The sequence below is a fragment of the Podarcis bocagei genome, assembly GCF_964188305.1.
Source record: "Podarcis bocagei genome assembly, chromosome: 3".
In the NCBI taxonomy this organism is placed as follows: Eukaryota; Metazoa; Chordata; class Lepidosauria; order Squamata; family Lacertidae; genus Podarcis; species Podarcis bocagei.
Genome location: NC_138127.1, coordinates 56,534,578 through 56,554,635, shown reverse-complemented (window position 1 = coordinate 56,554,635; position 20,058 = coordinate 56,534,578). Strand labels below are relative to the sequence as shown.

General features: G+C 42.0%; 2 protein-coding genes across 9 annotated transcripts in view; both read left to right on the top strand.

The window, feature by feature from the left end:
- Positions 1-13,590, top strand: part of PRKN (parkin RBR E3 ubiquitin protein ligase) — a 640,350-nt gene extending 626,760 nt beyond the window's left edge. For 2 of the 3 annotated variants that reach the window (XM_081187931.1, XM_081187930.1), the window contains 3 exons: positions 2,725-2,811; positions 11,311-11,428; positions 11,686-13,590. In XM_081187931.1, coding sequence (XP_081044057.1) covers positions 2,725-2,811; positions 11,311-11,428; positions 11,686-11,795 — 315 coding nt within the window. In that variant the 3' untranslated portion in view covers positions 11,796-13,590. The remainder of the gene's footprint in view (positions 1-2,724; positions 2,812-11,310; positions 11,429-11,685) is intronic. The other variant, XM_081187932.1, reaches the window with a different exon arrangement.
- A 98-nt stretch (positions 13,591-13,688) lies between these two features.
- Positions 13,689-20,058, top strand: part of AGPAT4 (1-acylglycerol-3-phosphate O-acyltransferase 4) — a 67,967-nt gene continuing 61,597 nt past the window's right edge. For 3 of the 6 annotated variants that reach the window (XM_081187943.1, XM_081187933.1, XM_081187942.1), the window contains exon 1: positions 14,182-19,425. The gene's annotated coding sequence lies outside the window, so the exon portion shown is untranslated. Of the gene's footprint in view, positions 19,426-20,058 lie in introns of all 6 variants that reach the window. The other 3 variants (XM_081187934.1, XM_081187944.1, XM_081187945.1) reach the window with 2 other exon arrangements.

Genomic DNA, 20,058 nt, shown 5'->3' with positions numbered 1-20,058 from the left:
GTAAGCTGAATGAGAAGAGATTCAGCAAGGCCTGGTGCCACCTGGATTAACTATGTTGAGTCTTTCAATTTTACCTCCATTTTATTAGTGCTAAAAAGACAAATGAAGTCGCGGCACCTTAGAGACTGACTCATTAACTACTTGGGCCACAGCACTTTTGTCTTTTTGTTGTAGACTAAACCAGCTGCTCTTCTGGAATCGATAACAGATAAGAAACTCTGCAAGAAAACACACACACTGTCTACAGTAAAAAAACATGTTGCAGTCCACACTTGGATTATTTTTTTTAAAAGCCATTAATTCTATAGATAGATGATGATCACTTCCATCAATAGCTATTGCCCATTTACCACCAAATGGTTGGCACGTTAGATAGGCAGCTCATAGTCGAACCATCATTGGATCAGACAACTGCATGATAATCACTGTCAACCCCTGAAAAACAATGATCATGTCAATCTACATAGTGTCTGGCAGTGAGCATAGGAAGTACGTAATTTATTTATATATTTGTTCTCCAACCATATGGCCCTCAGAGCAGTTTCACAGCATAAGAAATAGATATGAATAAAACAGTTATTAAAAACACTTCCATTAATAATCTAGAAAAACAACATACATGCCAGGCAAGCCATGCCTAAAACTAGCTCGTGTGCAAAGAACATTGTACAGGCTTTCAACAGTGCCCCGTTCACTCCTTCCACCTGCTAAATCAGTACATGGCCAGCCGAGAAGGGAGTTTTGAGGAGTGAGATGGCAAAGTTGCAGGAGGTGAAGGTAGGGCTAGGCATGAGGAGAGCCATTGTTGTCCAGTGAAGGTGTTTCATGAAATCCAGCAGACCAAAGAGACCAAGTTTGAAAGAGCTTCCCTTGATTCAGGTTCAGAACATGTCCTCAAAGCACACTGGATGGAGGGCCATGGGACAAATGGTTGCATTCTTACCAAAGCCACTGTTGGGTGGATGCAGCTGGTAGCTCTAAGGACAAACAATAAAATGGGAATGAAGTTGTCTTGGGCTCCTGCTAACCTTTCATTCTCATCACCCTGACCACCAGCCATGCTGGCTAGGGTTGATGGAAGCTGTAGTTCAAAACATCTGCAGGGCACTATGTAGGCTACCCTAGTTTTCTGGAGAAACTTACTGCTCATCAGAACCCTGCTTGAATGATGGCTTGTTTCAACATGTCTTCCCAGCATGCTCTTTTTAGAGCTCTAAAACCCATAAGACGTCAACCCTTCTCCTTAGCTAGCTGGGGGGAGTGTTTTGTTTCTTCTCTTCATCCTGTCTATTGAGGTTAAAGAGCTTTCGGTTTTTCCAGGAAATGTACTAGCTGTATCCCAGTTCTCAAGACAGCAAAAACTGACACAGCAGAGTGCATTCTTTTGGTGCTTTGGTCCTCAATCCTTCAGTCTTCCCATGCAAAGAGTGCTTTAGAGTGGAGTCAGCCTGTTGTTCTGTTTCATTTTGCATAAGCTTCATTTCTGCAGTGCTGCAATAAATTGTGATTTCCTATGGTACTTAAAGTGACAACAGAAGCGTGACAGAGTGCAAAATGGAACTGCAAAGATGAGACATGAGGCAGATAAACATTTTAGTGTCAAGTGCTGCCGATATGTCTATTCATTATTTGTGAGAGCCAGCTCTGTATCGAGAAATCAAGAGTGGTTTATCAGCTTGGCTTGTCAGTGTAGCTAACAGTTGAGAAATCCTTCAGTTCTCTGAAGGTGGGTCAAGATTATGTAACTCCAGAATAGGATGAAAAATACCATTTTACATTATTGACTTTTCCTCTTGCCAACAAGGACAGTGAAATTAATTGGGAAATGATAGTTCAAAGATCAGTGGCATATGTCAAGGCAAGCTTACTTCATTACATGATACATAGGAATAATTTTTAGATAGTAATGAAAGGAGGCAGTGATGGCCACTTACTTGGATGGCTTTGAAAGAGAATTAGACAAATTCATGGAAGTAAAGGCTATCAGTGGCTCATAGCCATGGTGACTATGGTCTGCCTATGGTATGCTTCTGAATACTCGTTGCTGGAAACCACAGAAGAGCAGAATCTAGAGCACAGTTCTGCCTTGCCAGCTTCCCAAAAAGGATCCTAAAGGAAAGATGCTGAAGCTTTTTCAGCTGAAGGGGCCACGTTATGTCTCGGCAACTTTCCAGAGGCCACATGCCAGAGGCAAAAGTGAGCAGAACAATTAATGTGAATTTTACCTTTTTACAATAGGCTGGTTTCTTAACATTCACATACCCCTCTGTATCCTCCATCCTGAATTATCAGAGTTCAAGGTTACAACCCAGCCCAACAAAAACATCCAAGGAAATTGCAAAGCAGGGCTGGTAAGTGGCTCAGGAGGGTCTGCCAACTGGGGAGTCCTGAGGGCCACATAGAGAGGCTTCGGGGGCCACATTTAGCCCCCGGTACTGAGTTTCCAAATCGCTGTCCTAAAATAAATGTATTTCATTGTGGTCGCTAGTCTGTAAAGGATATCTGCAATTTCTGAAGTTATCTTATTTCCTAGCAGAAAATTATACAAATAAATGGGATTGTGTTAATGAGCAGGCTGTGTAATAAGATGCATGATTAGAAGAGCTGATGAGAATTTAATGGGATGAGAAAGACGATAGATCAGCTGGTGTACAACCCTCTATGATGGTGCTATCATGCCTCTATCTCTGATGTTTGCTCATGTCTTCTGGCTTCTTTTTCCAGTTTGTGTTCTGCCGTGAATGTAAGGAAGAATACCATGAAGGAGAATGCCTCACACTCTTCGAAACTCAAGGAGCCACAGCCCAAGAGGTACATAGCACATTTCACAGAAAATTAGCTCCAGCCCAAGCAGGGACATCAGGTCATGAATTCCCAGAGAGGGGTCATGTCATGGTGTAGACACAGCGAAACACGTTTTTTCAGTGGCCAAGAGTTGCAGCTACCCAAATTGCTTTGCTTATCATGAGAGACAGAAATGCAGGGGATCCTTATGGTAACTGCCCCTCTCTCCATGTGTCTCCTTCCCTGGCTGGGAAAGTCTGAGAAGCCCTGCTCTTCTCCACCTTTTATTGCCAGTGCTGAGTAAGTGCCCCATTCCACAGATGTCTATATATAGAAGAATGAGCAGTGCAGATGAGATGATGTGCAAGGATTCTGTACGTTCACTTGCCAAAGAGATGGCTGCCAAGGACAGGCTCAGCATCATCATGCAGTATTCTTAGACAGGGTTGCAGCACCACAGCAGAGTTTACTACAGACACCTGCCCAGCTCTCTGCCTTTTAAGAGTGACTGGGCCTGGGAACCGCCATTTTAATTTCTGTTAATGCCCTTTCACTATGTCAAGAAAGTTAAAATGGCAGTCTATAGACCCAGGTGCTTATTGCCTACTGGAATGCTGTTTCTTCCTGCTGCCTGTTGTCATTACCACTGCCACCAGGGGAGCCAGAGGTGGTGGGGCACAGGAGTCTTCCTACCAGAAAGTACAGTATGCCAAGGGCCTCTGCATACTTGGGGTGTGTGAGAGTCCAGCCCTGTCTGGACTTCAAACCTAAAATCTCCTCAGATGAGGAGGTCATCTCCCCCAGGACCGCATGAGCAGAGACAGATGGTCAAGCAGGCAGGAACTTCAAAACTGTCATCAAAGTGCCTGGCTATCTTCATGAGAGAATAGTTGTGTGGGGGAGCTCATAGAAGCACCTGCTTGGATCAGGGCCTGGCTGAGGGCTAGAAAGGAGTGAAGCCTCTGGTTCGTGTATAAGCTCTCAGTCAGAGCTACTTCATTGCTGAAACAAACTTCTCTCTCAGGCATCAGCCTTCCTGACCTGGGGATACAGACATGGAGCCAGCCCTGCCCAGTGGGGTTGAAGAGATAGTTTAGAAGATCTGAGTTCTAGAAGTTTGAGAAATAACTTTTAGATTAGATGTCTTACCTGCCCTTCATCATGAGGTCCCGGGACAGGTCTCAACAATTTAAAATTATGATATTAAAAACAATTAAAATAGATTATCATCAAGAGAATGGGATGGGTCCTAAAATATGTATCTTGGGTGTCAAAGGCCAGAGTAAAGAGGTGTGATTTCAGCATACAAAGAAGACTCCATAAAGAAGATGCCAGACGCACCTCTATGGGGAATGAATTCCACAACTTAGGGGCTACACTTTCTCCTGGGCTGTCACCTCTTCAAACATCAGAGTGCACTGGAAGAACCAAGGGGGTTTTCTCTTGACATCTAAGACTGTCTGCAGGAAGAGAGGAGGTCTTTCAGATATTTGGGACCTTAAAAGGTGTTATGGATTATGTCTTTCTTTCTGCACTCAACATAGTTGCTGAATTGGCCATACTATTGATTTTATTGCTTTTTTATTATTTGCTTTGCTTTCTTCCTCTAGAAACTTACAGAACAGTGTCATTGGTTAGCACAGATGTGGCCTCTTTGAAAGGCCTTTTGGGATTGTATTTAGTTAACACACATCTCTGAAAAGTTTGTCAGCTTTTTCTTGCCAACAAACTTGCATTTAATTCGCTACTAAGGACACTTTTGTGGTTGGAACTAAAAAGGGGGACTTAATTTAACAGCATAAATTGTTTCTCCAAGTACTGTGAGAATTTTCAAACAGGATGGGTTCTTTGGGCTGAATATCATAAGCTGATCATTATCTTTAAAATTCATAGTAGTTCTGAGGCCTGTTGTTCACCCTATGAGGCTAAATGCCAAACTGTGGGTAAGATTATTTCAATACAATTATGCTGAGATAATGTCAAGACCCATTAAAAAGCCATAAACATGGAGATACAGCGTGATGGGGTAAAGCAGCGAGCCAATTTATATATTAATCCTAATGAAATGGAAGTTCTTTAAAGTTCAACTTTTTGGCAGTAGAATACTGAGAAATTCACTTTTATTTGTTGCTGCAACAGTAATGTGATCTTGAAGCTGAACGCACTTAAATAGTTCAGCAATATGGGCCCAACACTTTCACCCACATCTCAGCAATCTGTGGTTGTGCTTATAGTTGTGGGAGTAGGAGGTTTCCCTCTGGTCTTGTGTGAATTCGTCCTTCTGAAATCAGAGGATCAAAAGTAGGCATTATATGCCTAAGTAAATGTTAATCTCAGATATCTCAGATATCAATACTTGCCTATCTGTACTGAAAAGGTAACATCAGGTTTTTCCCCCCAAGCAGTATGTACAGTATATACAGACCCTCTGTTTCCAAAAATGGCATTTACTTTTTGGGCAACTGCCATAAGGTGGGGCCGTAGCTCAGTGGCAGAGCTTGTGCTTTACTTGCAAAACGGGTCAAGCTGAATCCCTGGCATTTCCATATGAGACTAGTAAAAACAAAAACTTTGTCTGAAACATTGAGGAGCTACTGCCATTCAGTAAATGACAAGGTGCTAATGGGCCCAAGGTCTAACCCAGTACAAGGCAGGTTGCTACGTGTGTGTTGTGATTGATCAATGTTTGTTGTGTTGGATGTACAGGACTGCAGAGGATGGGCAGTTATGAACTACTTGTGTAGGGACCTAGAGAAGGTTGCTATAAGAAAACAATAAGGCATTATGTGTGCTGAATCCTCCAAAAAGCCACAGCTAGGAGGCAAATAAATATATAATTTGTTTAAAGTTGGACAATGCCAGTTGCCACCTGATGTAGCATGAGGACAAAGATAGCTTTGATTTTTGCAAGTTTTCCTTGACCCTCTTGTTAGTATAGGGCTGGCCCAGGATGTTTTACTGGTAGATGCAAAGCAGATAATAATGTGCAGCAGAGGCGGAAGATGAGGATACCAACAAGCATGGGGCACACTGCAAGGAGACTAGATGTGCTGCCCCTCCCAGATTTCCAGCTCCTGCTGCCCTGAGGCAACTGCCTCACCTCACCTCATGGGCAGGCTGATGAGGTCTGTGAGAGAGAGATGCACTTGGGCAGAGAGAGGGGGAGAGAGATGTGCGTAAGAGAGAGAGGGAGGAAGAGGTATGTGTTTCTGTGAACTATATATTTGCAGTGAGCCTGTGCATGAGAGTGAGTGTGTGGCCACCTTGTATATTTTTCCTGTTGCTGGAGAATGCTCCCTGCTGTTATTAGACAGCAGCAGCATCACTGTGTGAGAGAGATAGAACAATGTTGTGTGAGCTCCACAATCAAGGCCAGCAGGACATAGCAGACTTCCCATGGTAAACCTAATGTCGTCTGGGTTGGGAGAGCAATGACTGTACCCTCTCTCTCATTTTCAGTTATGGCTGCTCCCATAGCAGCCATGTTGTATTATGCCATGCTTCCCGGGTAGCAATTTTGTGACTGGAGCCCACAGCACGTTCTTGATATTCAAATGTGCCTACTGGTCCAAAAATGTTGGTGACCCGTAGTATTACTTTTTAATATTGCTGCTGAAGACTAATATGGCTACCCCTCTAGAAATGTAACGTATACATACTTCTCATGACACAGCAAAGGAGAGTTTCCATCATGTATACACTGAAAGAGAGAGAGATTTAATCATTCAGTGACTTCTCTCTCAATTGAGGGCTTTTCCACTTTACTTTGGTGCATTCGTAGTATTTTACCACATGGTGGCACTATGTTACTAAAGAGAACACATGTGAGCTAAAGAGAAAAAAATTGAGGCCTCTCATACTTCTTACAGGAATTGAAGTGATACAAGGATTTATTAAATGCAACGAAACTGTTTTCGTGCCTTCTGTCTTAAAATTTTACAGTGTTATTTTTTGACAGTTTGAATCTTATCTACCATTTTGATTCCATTTAGAAAGTATTTTGTGTTAGGTGATATATGCCCAGTGCCTGCTAGAAGCTAACTACCCTAGCACTGCCAAGTATTTTCCTATTCTATGCTTACCTGCACATATTTTTCAAGATTCTTCAAGAGAAGGCATCATAATTTGGCACTAGTTGCAAAGGTGTGTAAAACGGACTGTTTGCAGTATTTGCTCTCCTATCCTATTGTGAAAACAGTCATTCTTCAAATGTATGTAGCGTAATCCAGTAGAAGAAGAAACACCTCCACTACCTTACTCATACAGTCATTCTTTGGCTTCCACTCACTTGTGTGAAGAAAGACGAGAGGGGCAGGACAAATCCTGTGTAGAGTGGTACCTCGGGTTAAGAACTTAATTCGTTCCAGAGGTTCGTTCTTAACCTGAAACTGTTCTTGACCTGAGGTACCACTTTAGCTAATGGGTCCTCCCACTGCCACTGCACGATTTTTGTTCTCATCCTGAAGCAAAGTTCTTAACCCGAGGTACTATTTCTGGGTTAGCAGAGTCTATAACCTGAAGCGTATGTAACCTGAGGTACCACTGTACACTCAGGCAAGAATCAGCTGACAGAGGTGTGTTTCATCAGTTAAATCAAATCAGTAATCATAGTTGGAAAAGAAAGTCTTTGCATGAGCATTTGCCTAACCACTGTCTAACAGGATGCTAGACTAGATGGACCTTTGGCTTAATGTAGTTGGGCCAGTGTATATAGGATGTCACCCAAAGTGGGCTTAGGGTTTCTGCTATTTATACACTTAAAGCTTCCAGACCCTTGATTTTTTGGGGGGTGGAATTCAGTCACATACTGGCAAATTCAGGTTCCACAAGTAAAGCTGCTTTGGTGTTCTTGTGAAACAAACCAGCTCTCCCCCCCCCCCCATTGTACTTTTTGCAATACAGTGGTGCCCCGCAAGACGAATGCCTCGCAAGACGAAAAATGCGCAAGACAAAAGAGTTTTCCGTTTTTTGAGTCGTTCCACAAGACGAATTTCCCTATGGGCTTGCTTTGCAAGACGAAACGTCTTGTGAGTTCTTGCGAGTTTGTTTCCTTTTTCTTAAAGCTGCTAAGCTGTTAATAGCCGCTAAGCCGTTAATAGCCGCTAAGCCGCTAATAGCCGCTAAGCCGTTAATAGCCGCTAAGCCGCTAATAGCCGTGCTTCGCAAGACGAAAAAACCGCAAGACGAAGAGACTCACGGAACGGATTAATTTCGTCTTGCGAGGCACCACTATAAAGGAAAATGATGAGGAAATGCACTGCAAAGTTTGAGGTAACATTTGCTTCATATAACCTACCCACAAACTTTATGCAAGCGAGTCAGGATGAATGCTCTATAAACAGGTTCTCTGGAAGCATCCTTAGTTGTTCTAGTAACTTTCTGGCACAGACGCTAAACATTTCCCTTCCAAATCTCGTAACATTTATTTTACTGTAGTGTGAATCACTTCTCCTTCTTGTAAAAGCAGGCTAGGGAAAGGCAGTAGGTTCTGTTAATCATTCCAAAGCATGTCCTGATGGCAAAATGAAAAGTTCTGCAAAACAGGTTGATGAAGAGAGCATGATCATCAAGAATTGTTTTCAGCCTGCAGTTCTTGCCATCACCAGAAGATGGCAAGAAGTTCATAACTATTATAGTCATTGCTGACCAAGCGATGCTTCATGCTTGCTGAACAACAGCTGTCTAATCTGTTTTTGCTGCAGGTATGCATGATTGAGAAGGCCGGTCTTTTACACATAGGTGATGGTTTCCTATAATCATATAGCAATGCATAACTGGTAGTCACAATTTCATAATTTGGCTTCAGTGTGGGATTTTGTGATGAGCTTTCCCAAAACAAGTTAATTGTGGTGATTCCTGGAAGATGGTAAATATATATGCTGGCCTGATTTGTTTTGCTAAGATAATAATACCCAGTCACGCAATACCATTTATCAAGTTACAAAATACATAAATGTCAAGCGCTTTGATATGCAGAAGTGATGCAAGTCTCCAGGGCCAGATGAACTGCATCCAAGAGTATTAAAAGAACTGACAGATGTGATCTCAGAACCACTGGCAGTCATCTTCGAGAAATCCTGGAGAACAGGCGAAGTCCCGGCAGACTGGAGGAGGGCAAATGTTGTCCCTATTTTCAAAAAGGGGAAAAGAGAGGACCCAAATAATTACCGCCCAGTCAGTCTGACATCAATAGCAGGGAAGATTCTGGAGCAGATCATTAAGCAAACAGTCTGTGAGCACCTAGAAAGGAATGCTGTGATCACCAATAGTCAGCATGGATTTCTGAAAAATAAGTCATGTCAGACTAACCTGATCTCATTTTTTGACAGAATTACAAGCCTGGTAGATGAAGGGAACTCAGTGGATATAGCCTATCTTGATTTCAGCAAGGCATTTGACAAGGTGCCCCATGATATTCTTGTAAAGAAGCTGGTAAAATGCGGTCTTGACTCTGCTACCACTCAGTGGATTTGTAACTGGCTGACTGACCGAACCCAAAGGGTGCTCATCAATGGTTCCTCTTCATCCTGGAGAAGAGTGACTAGTGGGGTGCCACAGGGTTCTGTCTTGGGCCCGGTCTTATTTAACATCTTTATCAACGACTTGGATGATGGACTCAAGGGCATCCTGATCAAATTTGCAGATGACACCAAACTGGGAGGGGTGGCTAACACCCCAGAGGACAGGATCACACTTCAAAACGACCTTGACAGATTAGAGAACTGGGCAAAAACAAACAAAATGAATTTTAACAGGGAGAAATGTAAAGTATTGCACTTGGGCAAAAAAAATGAGAGGCACAAATACAAGATGGGTGACACCTGGCTTGAGAGCAGTACATGTGAAAAGGATCTAGGAGTCTTGGTTGACCACAAACTTGACATGAGCCAACAGTGTGACGCGGCAGCTAAAAAAGCCAATGCAATCCTGGGCTGCATCAATAGGAGTATAGCATCTAGATCAAGGGAAGTAATAGTGCCACTGTATTCTGCTCTGGTCAGACCACACCTGGAGTACTGTGTCCAGTTCTGGGCACCACAATTCAAGAAGGACACTGACAAACTGGAACGTGTCCAGAGGAGGGCAACCAAAATGGTCAAAGGCCTGGAAACGATGCCTTATGAGGAACGGCTAAGGGAGCTGGGCATGTTTAGCCTGGAGAAGAGGAGGTTAAGGGGTGATATGATAGCCATGTTCAAATATATAAAAGGATGTCACATAGAGGAGGGAGAAAGGTTGTTTTCTGCTGCTCCAGAGAAGCGGACACGGAGCAATGGATCCAAACTACAAGAAAGAAGATTCCACCTAAACATTAGGAAGAACTTCCTGACAGTAAGAGCTGTTCGACAGTGGAATTTGCTGCCAAGGAGTGTGGTGGAGTCTCCTACTTTGGAGGTCTTTAAGCAGAGGCTTGACAACCATATGTCAGGAGTGCTCTGATGGTGTTTCCTGCTTGGCAGGGGGTTGGACTCGATGGCCCTTGTGGTCTCTTCCAACTCTATGATTCTATGATTCTATGATTCTATGATTCTATGATTTCTGTGTGCTTGCAGCTTGGTTGATGTTATTATAGGGGGAATAACATGGCATAATGAAATGTCACTGGGAGAAACAGCATAAAAGAATAAATCTGTCATACTGGAGAAGAGGAGGAAGATGTCAAGGAAAGAGGGGAATTTAGTACAAGGTTATGTCAATGTCAGTTAGCTCAGTTGTAACCATGGTGCTGATAACACCAATGTTGCACATTTTGATCCCCTTTTGGGCTACCTGCATTTTCTTGCATTGCACGGCTAGATGACCCTTGGGTCCCTTCCAACTCCACAATTCTATCTTTCTAACACTGGTTAATTTTCATGTAATATATCGCCCCCATCTATCTATCTATCTATCTATCTATCTATCTATCTATCTATCTATCTAATGAAGAAGAGGTAGAAGGAAACTGTTTAACTGTGTGATTTGGTTCAATTGGCTGCTTCAGATATGGGCTAGTGATGGACTTTGTGGGGTTCAGGCCCCTGTCCCTTCCACCATGGACACAGTATCACTTTGGAGCTGAAAACACCCAGTTTACCTGATGCTTCTCTTCTTGATTAGGCAAATGACTTGAAGCCAGTCACCAGCCCAGATACATATGAACCAGACAGAGTCAACAGGTGGAAAGGAGGACCCTACTGATAGATTTATCTTGATGGTCTTTTCATCTTTAGCCGTCATTTGTGTAAAATGGGTACAAAACCAAGCCCTCTTCAACAGTGGTGATGATATTCTGGCTTATAGCAGAGCTTTCTTCACATCTTCCTTACAGAGAGAATTCAGTGTGTTACAAGACTCTATGTTGGCTTTGTGGCAAGAGAGTAACAGGGCTGCTTCTCTGGAAACTTCTTCTCTGGTCAGGTGGAAGTATGATCTGCCCCCCTCATTATCTGCATAGGAGGATCAAACTGAAAGAAACAGCCACGTGTCCTATTTTCTGCTTGAGCAGCATTCTGTTAATCTCCCCCCCCCCCCGCCCCGTTACAGGGATATGGAGTTGATGAGCACGCAGCCCTACAGGCTCGATGGGAAGAGGCATCCAAAGAAACAATCAAAAGAACAACAAAGCCATGCCCTAAGTGTCATGTTCCAGTGGAAAAGGATGGTAAGTTTATTGATCACTATTCAGTACTGATCAATACAGCTCGGGGGAGGGACATCAGGCCCAGGGGCGAAATGTTGCACAAAAGCCTTTGTATTACACCCTTGGTCTCTCCCTGGACCCTCTCTCCCAAGCCACACCCTCAAGCATAGTAAATTCTAAATATTATATGCCCATTATTTTTATTTTTTGTCATCCATCCACTTTTGCCTATGAACTCATTTGCAATTTCTTATTTTTTGTTTTGGTTTTTCTTCTAGGTGGATGCATGCATATGAAGTGTCCTCGGCCTCAGTGCAGATTTGAGTGGTGTTGGAACTGTAGTCTAGAGTGGAACAGGACTTGCATGGGCGATCATTGGTTTGACTGATCACCAAACAACACTGCAAAAACAGCACATATGACAATATGCTGGTACTCGAGAATGTAGACCCACAAGCACAGCTCCTTCTACCCAGGGTCAAATCCTGAACTCCTTGCTCAGGGAGTGAATTCCTCATTAGCCCATATTAAGGAATTCACTTAATAAAACACCTATTTATTAGCTCAGATATGTAGGTAAATGAACAATTGTTTGTTCAGATCGCCCTTATGCTTCCTAAATTCATGATGACACGTAAAATTTAGAGGGCTCATGCTTTCATTTGTTCTGGTAAATTACCCCTTGTTCCACCAACACCCCCTAGTGGTGTTCCTCCTTTGGGGAAATGGGTAGTGTTACCAGTGCCAGTTTATCTCTTTAATGGGTTTGTTCTTTGATCTAAGACTGGATCACTTTAAGTATTTTATTGGCCACAGTTGATAAAGACTTATGCCTTATGGGGAGCATGATTTCCTATAACATCTGCATTTTCAGCATATGCTATGATAAGTCACCTAATACTGTATATTAATTCCACTTTCATACACTATGTTTCCATGTCAACATCTATTAAAGTCATGTGGCATTGATAATTTCCACCTCAGGTGTTCTGCTTGGCAAACAGTAGTTAGACATACAGTGTTACATGAGCAATATTTGGAATTGTAATTCATTTTCTGACAGGCCTCCATGGAAGTTAAGCTCATGTTTTAAAACATTGTGTTTTAAACATGTTGTATGTGCAGTCAAAATCCACTTTTGCTGTCTTGCTCATGGAATGTTCCTTTTTTTTAATCTGACAGAGGCATGTGCTGATAAGGAGGTGGGCAAATGATTTCCTACAAATTCCCTTGTCTGCTGCAGCCCCCTCTGTCCCAGGGGATTGTGAGACCTTCCAGAATAGTATGGAAGGTGACATGAGGTCTGCAGTGGGAAAGGGGACCCCTCTTAGGTTAGCAGACACCTCTGCTGGATCACAAGCCATCCTATGGGCAGCACAGCATCTCTCACATGGATCTAGGCAGTTACTCCATAAATATGTACTACAACTGCCAAGAACAACTTAGTGGTTGCTTTAATCAAAGATCTATGCTTTTAAGTTACCAAAGTCTGAGTTTGTTTAGGCACAGTTTGGCTGATCCAAGAAGGAATTTGATGCCTGCTGGATACTATGTGTTGGTGATGAATGATGCCTAACAATTTAAGAGTGGAACAAGACAGGATGGCAGCAGACCCATGTCTTCATATATAGACTCCCACCGACTAGCTGCCAAGCAGGATGGGGATGATTAAGAAAAGTGACAGGCAGAAGGGGGGTTCCTAGCCATTCCTCTACCTGTTGTTTTTCAGACCATGACCCCTTCCCAAACCTCAGTTTCCTCCCTAGTTGGACTTATTTCAAGTCTTGGACCCCAGTTAGGGGGGGGAAGTTTGGGAAAGGCAGGTTCAAAAAGATTAAATGTGGAAATTAGCAAGCGCTTTTCCATCAGGTTAATGTGTTAACATCAATAGCTTCACACTGGCAAATTCTGACAAATGGAAGCCACTCTTTCAAGAAATTGACTGCCAAAAAACAAAGAAAAGAATGGGAAAGGATTAGGGAATAAGCTTCTGTACATGTCATTATCAGAGCCCAACACTACCTCTTCCTCATATCAACGAATCTACTTTTCACAGAAATAAGATGCACAATCAAAGAAGTTTGCTCTCATGCTGAATCAAATCAATTCTCTTTGTGATGTCTGGCTGAATAAATTCAGGATAAGCTTCAAAAGAAAATAATAAAGTTCATATGTTTACTTTTCCAGGTGTTCTCCGAACATGTTATTACATCACTTTTTCAATCTCTACAGGCTGGATTCTGTTTAAGTACTCCGTATTCTTAAGGCCGTTCAACAGATGCAAGGAGAATACACAGAGTGAATACTGTAAAATGTAGTAAGTGTTTGAACTGCTTCCTTTGGGATGCGATGCTCCATTGAACTAAGAACAGAAAACATAGCAAGAGATATGTCCAAGTACATATGTATAGCACTATGCTCTAAGAGCTTCTTGTTGGACTACTAGAAAAGGTGTCCAACATTAAAGTGCTCCTTGATTACTTAGATCCTTAAACTTTTGTATTTATGCAGATGGTGTAAGTAATCTTTAAAATGTTAGTCTTGTTTAGGTCATTGGTCTTGAACAAATGATGATGATCATATGAATGATGATGATCATATGAATACCTGCATCCTTTTCAGATCTGTAATCAGCTGCTCTGTAGTTCCACAATTCAGATGTGGACACAGTACAATTTGGTCTTAATAATTATTGGTCTGCTCTCTACAACATCTAATGTCTTTGTTTCATTTAACCAAGCCTACCTTCATTGCCTAAGGGACGTGGGTGGTGCTGTGGGTTAAACCACAGAGCCTAGGGCTTGCTGATCAGAAGGTCGGTGGTTCGAATCCCCACAACGGGGTGAGCTCCCGTTGCTCGGTCCTTGCTCCTGCCAACCTAGCAGTTCGAAAGCATGTCAAAGTGCAAGTAGATAAATAGGTACCACTCCAGCAGGAAGGTAAACGGCGTTTCTGTGTACTGCTCTGGTTCTCCAGAAGCGGCTTAGTCATGCTGGCCACATGACCCGGAAGCTGTACGCCGGCTCCCTCGGCCAATAAAGCGAGATGAGCACCGCAACCCCAGAGTCGCTCACAACTGGACCTAATGGTCAGGGGTCCCTTTACCTTTACCTTACCTTCATTGCATTTATTGCAAGCCATTTATTGCAGACTTCCACTTGGACTACAGAAATAGGGGTGTTACCAAGGAACAAATGGATTCTCCTTTGAAAAAAATTGCAAGGCCTAGATTTTCCATTCATATATCATATAGAGGTCAACATCCATCCAACCTACTCTGGAATCCAGATGGTCCACAGTCTTCCCCAGTGCTTTAGCCCATGCACAAAGCCTCTTGCAATGGCATCTGTTCTATAATGCCAAAAAGTACTACAGTGAGGTAGAGAATTCTACATACATAGAGCATGCATGATGCTATGATAGTGGCAGAGACTATATTTGCTCATGTGTTGCATGGCGTATGCAGCTCAGTCTTCCAACCCTGGAGAGGAATTTGCCAGATCCTAGCAAATCTGTTTTCTATTCTGATTCAGCTCTGCTGTGTGTGAAAATGGGCGGCATCCATCATTTGTCATTCAGTGATTTGCATCGGAACCAATGATGTACCTCAGTTGTTTGAAGTGAGGCGAGGGATAGGGAAGCATTGTCTGAGTGCTAGATTTGTTTTGGCTATTTCCCACATGCAAGTTTTCCATTTTTTATTTTTACCCTACTCTTTGGCTGCAAGAGGCTCGCAGAACAGCTACAATTTGCAACGCAAAAGGCATTGGGGAGAGAGAAGGGAAAGAAATATACTCAGGCACTAATTCTTAGTTACAAAGTTCTTATAATCACCAGCTGAAATGGAAACAGTAGAAGATGAGAAGGAAACAAATGTTGCTGATTTTCCAAGTAGAGGTGGAGTAGCCCTGCTTCCCTTTTCTCCCTCTGCTGTAGCATGATAGAAGGACAACCACCAGCTAATTGAAGGAGGAGCATGATGGAACTGGCTTCTCAGCAGGAATGGATGAATCTTTTTCTGAGTTTCTCATTCTTCCAGTCTTCAGTTTGCCATATGACTGCAATTTTTTTCCAAGAACAAATATCCTCATTTCTCCTAATATGTGTATTTTAATACCATTTTGCTACCCATACACATTTTTGCAAGCCATACAATGCACCTTTGAATGTAACCTACTTTTTGTACACTTTTTGTTTGGCAAACAGCACCACAAAATTCACGTTTAAGTTTGTGTACTGTTTCAAAAAGTGGAAGTTAGGTAAGTTTGGAGAAATATGTGAACAAAACCAAATTTCTCCCCCATCCCTACTTCTCAGTAGATTTATGGTAGGTGGCCCTGCTTCTCTTTTCTCCCTGCTGCGGCCTGCTGAACATGTATCTGCCATTGAGCCCAATGTAGAAAAATCCTTATCCTAATTTGCAATATTTTGACATTGGTTTTGGAGTTTTAAGCAGTACAAGGACAGGAGTGATGCCCTAAAATAGGGTGGCATTTCTCCACATATAGCAACTGCAGTAGGACGGTGTTGCTGCTCTCTTTCATAATTTTGTTGTGTAATCTTTGCACTTCCTCAAACTTTTTTCTCTGCAGAAAGAGAAAGTTAACACACTTTGAAAATTGCTAGAAGTTCTAACTCCCGCACTTCCAATATTTCCAAATGCTTGTGTTGTAAGAGTCCAAATTTAGGAGCACATATTTCATGCAAAAACTACCTTTGCAGTCCAGTGCCAAGACATTTTTGAGTGAAGAGATGTTAACAGCTGACTGAATGTGGCAATCACTCACATTTTATTTTTAGATTCAGCCTGCTAGGAACTGAATCATTAAAGAGGGAAGTGAAACATTTTGTAATATCCTTTTTTTTTTTATTAATTCCTACTAATGGTAGGACCAGACACATAAATACAGGACATTGCTTGTGTTGTAATGTCACAATAGGAAGAAGGTTGCATCTTTTCACTTGGCTTGCCTATATACATGTTTACCATCCTGGCCCTTCATCTTGAGACTAGTGGGCTTCAGGCACAAAGCTATGCATTATGAGTAAACAGGTAGAACACTAGGTTCGAGGAGTTTTTGCTAAACTTCAGGAGAAGGGAAATTGGAGCAGGGAAGCAGCAGAGAGAAGGTGCTTAACCTTTCACCACACACAGATTATCTGCTCCAAATCACCCTCAGATGGTTGCACACACAAACATGTCACACAAACACACATTTTGATCTCTGAATACATAAAACAGTTTGGGAGGGAATCTGTTTAGAGCTTATAAATGGCAGGAAGGGAAAGAGTTAAGCACCTTCTCTTCTCCCTCAATCCCCACACTGCTCTGCTTCAAATTCTCTCTTCCTAAAGCTGCTTTTCAAAAAAGAAAAAAGGCCATCATTGGGGACTCACACATTCATGTTTGCATATATGGTAATGTGTAGTCAGTGCCTCTGTTGTCAGCGCTCCAAAAACCTGCAAAACTTATTTAACCAAATAGGTCAGTGGGGCAGGGGAAAGGATATTACACGAATATTACACTAACATAAATTAAGAGAAAAATTTCTTCCTTAATATTGTGATCTCTGATTGGTTTTCTAATTGCAGTTTACTTTAAAGTTTTATAACAGTTAGTGAATTCCAGTGATTAATTTCTTCATGCTAACACAGATTATTGTGAGTATATTGAACCCTGAAGAAACCAACACAGCCAACTCTCAATAATCATTGATGTTTTTAAATTGAATTAGTCCTTGGTATAATGTGAACCCTTCAACAAGAAGGGAAATATACAATGCAGTATTTAATTCTTGCAAATTTGGGCACAAGGCCGATTAAGGTGTGGCTGGGTAAAATATGTGGCCTAGTCAAAACATTCAGTTCTTCAAGGCTTGTGCTTCCACACCCCAGTGACACTTACTCTGGCCTGAGTGGTAACAAAAAGAGAATGAAGGTGTCGTTTCCTGCAGCACATTGCAGAGGGGAATAGCTGTCCTTCTAATGTAATGACATTCTTTCAGGTGTTAGCTCCCTCCATCTTCTCTTCAGGCGGAAGTGTATGCTGTGACAAGTATTGATTGATTTCTTCTACATTTGTATTCTGCTCTTCCTTCAAGATGGTTATGATTGAGCAAGATCAGGTAGATCAGAGAGGATGGGGTAGAGGTATATGTCTCTCATTAGGAAACAGACTTCAACTTTTACATTTTAGTTAGCAATACTCTACTAACCATTTTGGACAGTATTTGATTACGGTATGTTCCATTTAAATGCTACAGTAAGGCTCAATCAATGGGATATGCTCCCAACTCTTAACACTTCAACCTCTCATTGTTTCCTATAGCAACAGCATATATTCATCTCTGGTATTGATGCTTGGAGTAAATGCAGCCTAGGAAAAATATATTGGGCCCAATAGTCTGGAACATTCTTATGTGCTGAATTTTGGGTATAAAGCAGAATGAGAATGATGCATGCATATATGATGTGTGTTAAAGGGGAAAGTAAAGTCAACATTTGCAGCTTAGTCCTAGTCCAAAGTGTTGAAAGTGGGTCAAAGAACAGACAATTACCGGTACATACACTAACCATAGTTATAATGCATTACAATACAAAACTGAATCAATTCAACACCTACAGGTCATTTAAAACACACCAGAAGTTTCAGGGAATATAAAATAATGCCCATAGTTCAATGAACAATACCCAGTACCAATAATATATATATTATACCCACAATAAGAGAATCACATGAAGTTTTACCTCTTCTTTTATTTAAAAAATAATTATTACGAATCCCAGGCAATTTGCTTGCTTGCTTGCTTGTCTGTGTGCAAAAATAGGAAATGAGATCAAAATAAATATATGTACCAACTTATTCTAGAAGCTCGTCTGCTATAAACACTTTTTATTTCTACAAGTGCATCGCCATGACAATAGCATTCATCCTCTATTACAACTTACATGAAGCCCTGCTCAAGTCCCAGTGTGGGAGTCCGAGATGTGAGTTGTATATAAAAGGTCTCTGGAGAACATCCAGGATAAAATCTTTCACCCTACTGAAACCAATAGAATCTTCCCTTTGGCAATGAGGCACAGATCCTTATCTTTTAATATCAACACAATGAGAATATATGACAAAGAATCATACTGTAATAAAGTTGATGCTCATCCTTAATTTCTGTCATTCAACAGCAACATTAGTCAGTCAGACTTTTCATCATCTTGTATGTAAGTAAACTTTTACATTCTGCAACCAAGCATGGTTATTTGATTCTTCACAATGGTCTCCTTCTGTGTCTCACTTTAAGAGCTAAAATTACTTGGCTGTTAGACTCTTTTTTTCTGGGACAGAATTACGGAGGGGATACGACTGAGGCTTATAAAAAGCCAATAGGAAGGGCTGCCAGATCAAGGAGCGCATTGATCCAGACATGGGGAAAGCATGGGAAATGTCAGGCGTGCGGAAGTTTATTAGGCCTCCAAGTGCTGCTAAACCAATGATGTCATTGGTGCCAGTGGCTAGAGACATCTGGACCATCTGTTGCCCACATGATGTACACTTAGCTCTTGCTGCTGCCCCCCATCTCCAGCATACTTCAAGGATTGGGGAAAGGCAGGGGAGGGCCCAGTCCCTGCCATGCAGGTATCAAAATGCTGATATACTTGTGCTGTAACTTATTTAAGCCAGTGCTTATACCAATGCCTAGAGAGGGCTGTAGGCATATTCAGAAACAGATGGACCCTGTGACAGATTCTGGCAGCTCCTTCTGAAAATCTGCTGCAAAATCTGTCTGCCTGGGCCGCAACACAATGCTGTTGTCTTGTTTTGGCTAACGTTTGATGACATAGAAAGGAAGCAGATAAGAAGCTGGCTTTATGAGTGCATAAGAAGAACTTTGCTGGAGCAGGTGAAAGGTCCATTGAGTCCCGCATCCTGTGCTCCGAGTGGCCAACCAGATGCCTATGGGAAGCTGGCAAGCAGGACCTGAGTGGAACAGTGCTCTCCCTACTTGTGATTCTGTATGTTATCTGTAAGTCTGCTTCAGTGCAATTTTGCACTTTTTTTGCATGCTGCCTTGTGATGTTTATGTGTATAGTATAACAGTAAAACAAATACATTAGGCCATTGATTAGTCCCCATAGTTCAGTTGCTTCCCCAACTAGCAGCAGCTCGCTAAGATTTCATAGGGAGGGGCGTCTTTCCAGAGCCCTTGGTGGGGATGCCAAGGATTGAACCTGGGACATTCTGCATGTGAAGTAAGGGCCCTGTCACCGAGCCTTTTATACAGCATCCCTTGATTCCTGCAATGCAATTGTTCTATATGCAGCAAATGAGAAGGAGAGATAACAATCATTGTTATTGCCAGAGGGCATAGATATGAGAGATTCTGGCTTTGGGCCATTGTGAAAATAAGTTTTAAAGACTTCCTCAAAGTATTAAGCCTTAGGCAGAAAGTGTATTCAGAATGTTTCATTCTTAGAAGCAAACATTTGCAAGGATCTGGAATAGAAGAGGAAGTCAGGAACGCTTGCACATCTTTAATGGTGGCTTGCTGTATATGGTTATCTGCTATTAACTAAAAAGCACAGTCATGACATGTCATAATACTGATCCTGTGCATGCAAAGGGAAATGTTATCCACAACCTGTAAAATAATGCACAG